The sequence below is a fragment of the Bison bison genome, unplaced genomic scaffold (genome assembly GCF_000754665.1).
Source record: "Bison bison bison isolate TAMUID 2011002044 unplaced genomic scaffold, Bison_UMD1.0 scf7180017864135, whole genome shotgun sequence".
NCBI classification, from domain to species: Eukaryota; Metazoa; Chordata; class Mammalia; order Artiodactyla; family Bovidae; genus Bison; species Bison bison.
This window is the reverse complement of record NW_011494707.1, coordinates 6,873,992-6,878,156: the sequence shown is the minus strand read 5'-3', so window position 1 is coordinate 6,878,156 and position 4,165 is coordinate 6,873,992. Positions and strand designations below refer to the sequence as shown.

The 4,165-nt window shown below is 45.5% G+C and overlaps 1 protein-coding gene across 1 annotated transcript in view; it reads right to left on the bottom strand.

Moving 5' to 3' along the window:
- Positions 1-4,165, bottom strand: part of LOC104988553 (nodal modulator 1) — a 57,415-nt gene that overhangs the window by 52,997 nt on the left and 253 nt on the right. The window contains exon 2 of the mRNA XM_010839911.1: positions 4,046-4,165. Coding sequence (XP_010838213.1) covers positions 4,046-4,165 — 120 coding nt within the window. The remainder of the gene's footprint in view (positions 1-4,045) is intronic.

Below are 4,165 nucleotides of genomic sequence, written 5' to 3'. Positions count from 1 at the left end.
AATGGTATGGACCTAACAGAAGCAGAAGATATTAAGAAGAGGTGGCAAGAATACACAGAAGAACTGTACAAAAAAGATCTTCACGACCAAGATAATCATGATGGTGTGATCACTGACCTAGAGCCAGACATCCTGGAATGTAAAGTCAAGTGGGCCTTAGAAAGCATCACTATGAACAAAGCTAGTGGAGGTGATGGAATTCCAGTTGAGCTATTCCAAATCCTGAAACATGATGCTGTGAAAGTGCTGCACTCAATATGCCAGCAAATTTGGAAAACTCAGCAGTGGCCACAGGACTGGAAGAGGTCAGTTTTCATTCCAATCCCAAAGAAAGGCAATGCCAAAGAATGCTCAAACTATCCCACAATTGCACTCATCTCACACGCTAGTAAAGTAATGCTCAAAATTCTCCAAGCCAGGCTTCAGCAATACGTGAACTGTGAACTTCAACTTGAACCAGATGTTCAAGTTGGTTTTAGAAAAGGCAGAGGAACTCTCAGAGATCAAACTGCGAACATCCGCTAGATCACTGAAAAAGCAAGAAGAGTTACAGAAAAAATATCTATTTCTGCTTTATTGACTATGCCAAAGCCTTTGACTGTGTGGATACAATAAACTGTGGAAAATTCTTCAAGAGATGGGAATACCAGACCACCTGACCTGCCTCTTGAGAAACCTGTATGCAGGTCACGAAGCAACAGTTAGAACTGGACATGGAACAACAGACTGGTTCCAAATAGGAAAAGGAGTACGTCAAGGCTATATACTGTCACCCTGCTTATTTAACTTATATGCAGAGTACATCATGAGAAACGCTGGGCTGGACGAAGCACAAGCTGGAATTAAGATTGCCGGGAGAAATATCAATAACCTCAGATATGCAGATGACACCACCCTTATGGCAGAAAGTGAAGAGGAACTAAAAAGCATCTTGATGAAAGTGAAAGAGGAAAGTGAAAAAGTTGGCTTAAAGCTCAACATTCAGAAAATGAAGATCACTGCATCTGATCCCATCACTTCATGGGAAATAGATGGGGAAACAGTGGAAACAGTGTCAGACTTTATTTTGGGGGGTTCCAAAATCACTGCAGATAGTGACCGCAGCCATGAAATTAAAAGACGCTTACTCCTTGGAAGGAAAGTTATGACCAACCTAGATAGCATATTCAAAAGCAGAGACATTACTTTGTCAACAAAGATCCGTCTAGTCAAGGCTATGGTTTTTCCTGTGGTCATGTATGGATGTGAGAGTTGGACTGTGAAGAAAGCTGCATGCCGAAGAATTGATGCTTTTGAAATGTGGTGTTGGAGAAGATTCTTGAGAGTCCCTTGGACTGCAAGGAGATCCAACCAGTGGAGATCAGTCCTGGGTGTTCTTTGGAAGGAATGATTCATGGGGTCACAAAGAGTCAGACACGACTGAGCAACTGAACTGAACTGAACTGAACATCCATCTAAAAACTTTCAATGTTAGTAATCTGTGAGTATAACACGAAAATGACAGAACCCAGTCATATCAGCTAAGACAATGTAGAAAGCAGCAAATCCACAATGTGTGTGCTTAGGAAAGGAACACTGTGAAATGACGTACAGACTGCAGGCTCCCATGGGCAGTGACCATGGCTTACACTTCATGAGTGTCTTATGCAGTGTAAATACTCCACAAATACCCGACCTTATTCACAGGCCAAAAAGAAATTCAGATGCATGCACTTAAAGCAGGGACTGAAGATCCACCTGTCCAGAGGGGCCAGGGAAGTCCCGTCAATGGGCATTCATCTAAAAGGTGACAGGACTGCTTCTTAACCCAAGCCAAGTTTTGCAGCCCAAAGATCAGCTGGCTTTCCAGAGAAATCAGGAATGCAGTTTTTAATGTGAAACCTCCTAACAGTTAAAAAATTAGCAACCAATACAGTTTTTCTTTTTTAGGTACTTTGTCTGCTCTGTTCACTGAACTATTCAGAACACCAGGGACAAGGCTTCAGAACACACTGGGGCTCACTCAACAGTTACTAACTGAATGAATATGATGGAAAAATACCCAGAAGGGAAGAAGGATGGAGAAGACTGAAGGTAGTTTTACTGGGACACAGAAAACACAACCCAGAAATGATTGTAAAATATCTTATTCACATTTATTCTGTAAAGCACAGGTTAGGACACAGAATGACAAGATATATTATGTGTATGAAACACTAGATTTCATAATCAGAAATGAAGAAAGAATGAATTTCTCAGGCCATCTGGACAGGCAGCCCTAGGGCTCAGGGAACATACTTCACACTAGGTCACAAAACCTGCCCTCCACTCTCATAGTCACTATTAAGTGTTTGGGGTGGGAGTGTCCCTAGCGTTCTACACTTTTCTCCTGAAGCCCCAGGAAGCTACAAGTTGCAAAGCCTTTCAAGACAGCTTCTGGAATGCCCTGTGCCCACAGCCCAGAAGGTGGCATGGGCACCCACAGATCCTAGAAGCCTTGCCATTGCCAGTGGGTAGATTCATTAAACACCTGACTTCTTTTTAGATTTTTTTTTTAATGTGGACCATTTTTAAAGTCTTTATTGAATTTGCTACAATATTGCTTCTGTTATTTATGTTCTGGTTATTTATGTTCCACTGGGTTTGTGGGATTTTAGTTCCCTGACCAGGGATTGAACCCACACTCCCCTGCATTGAAAGGTGAACTCTTAACCATTGGACCTTCAAGGAAGTCCCATGCCTGACTTCTTAAGACCAAAAATGATGGAGAAGCCACAGATATAGGGGTCTTGAAGGTGATGACTAACTTCTTTAGGAAATACACGATGCTGAGCTCTGCAGCCTCTCTCCCAACGCCATGCTACAGGAACAAAAATTGGGACTTGGAGCAAGGCTAAGTCAAACAGCTGTAGAATCTACTTCCAACCCCTCCCCCAATTCTCAGGAACCTGCTTTGTAGGAACACACTGGTTCAACTCTTCACCATAGCCCTCTAGGTACTCAGGCAGAATGCCTTTGGGGTCTTGGTCCCCACTCCCTTCTCTTTGGCATCTCCAGCGTCTTTCTTTTCTAATTCCCTTATTTTGACTCATCATCAGTAACTACCCTCCTAAAATAGAGGCCAGCCCTCCCTGGTGTCCCTTCCTATCTGTCCTGCAAATGATTTTCTATGCCTACCTCCATCTATCTCTCTTTCTCTTCACAAAAGCTTTCTGGGTCATAATTCCACTGGGCTAATAACCATCTAACTGAAGAGAGCTTTGCAACTTAATAAAAAGACTTCTGCAGAAATCTCTTGTGTAATTCCAATAAATACCCAGCGATAAGGGCGCTGACAACTCTTCATTATCGGAGGAAAGGGGTCCCAATGGGGGAACCAGGGAGATTAAAAATAGTTTCCCAGCCCCAGAGATACCAAGAGACAGTAACTGGGTCATGATCTCTGGGATGAGAATTCATGCTCTTTTAAAGCTTCCCAGAGGGTAGGAGGAATGGTCGATTAGAATTTGGGGGGGAACTCAGTGTTGTGGGGGTTAAGACTTGCGGTCTCTAGGTTCTGGAATACAGGTTTCAGGAAATCTGAGTTTCAGAAGGTCTGGGTTCCTGGGGGTTTGAGGATCTGGGGTCTGCGTTCTGCTGAGACTGGGTTTTAAGAGATCTCGGGCCTGCATTGTGGGGATCTGGAGTTTGCCTTCTTAAGTATCTGGGGTCTCGATCTGGAGGATCCTCAGTTTTGTGTGACCTAACAAAAGTTATAAACCATTATCATCGTCACCAAAAATGTCCTTCACACCCACATGCACACACCTTCAGAGCTCCACCACCCCACCCCACCGCGTAGCTGACCCCAAGATAAGAACCCCCACCCCAGCGCTACTGGGGAGGAGACCAGCAGAGAGCCCGCAGAAAGCAGCGCCTCTGAAGAGGAAAGGGCTCCCAGAATGCGGGCAGTTGCAGGGAGGGCTAGTGGCAACCGCCTGGGAGGCGAGGCCACCGCGGCTCAGCGAGGCTGTGCGCCTGGCCCCGGGTCACACACCGAGCTCCGGGCCGCGGGGCGGGCACTCACCTCAATGAGCGAGTAGTTGATCTCCACGTCCGACTTGACGAAGCCCCCGCAACCCACCACGATGTCCTCGGAGCCGCACGCCGGCTCTACCCTGCTCAGCAGCAGCAGAACGGTGGCGGC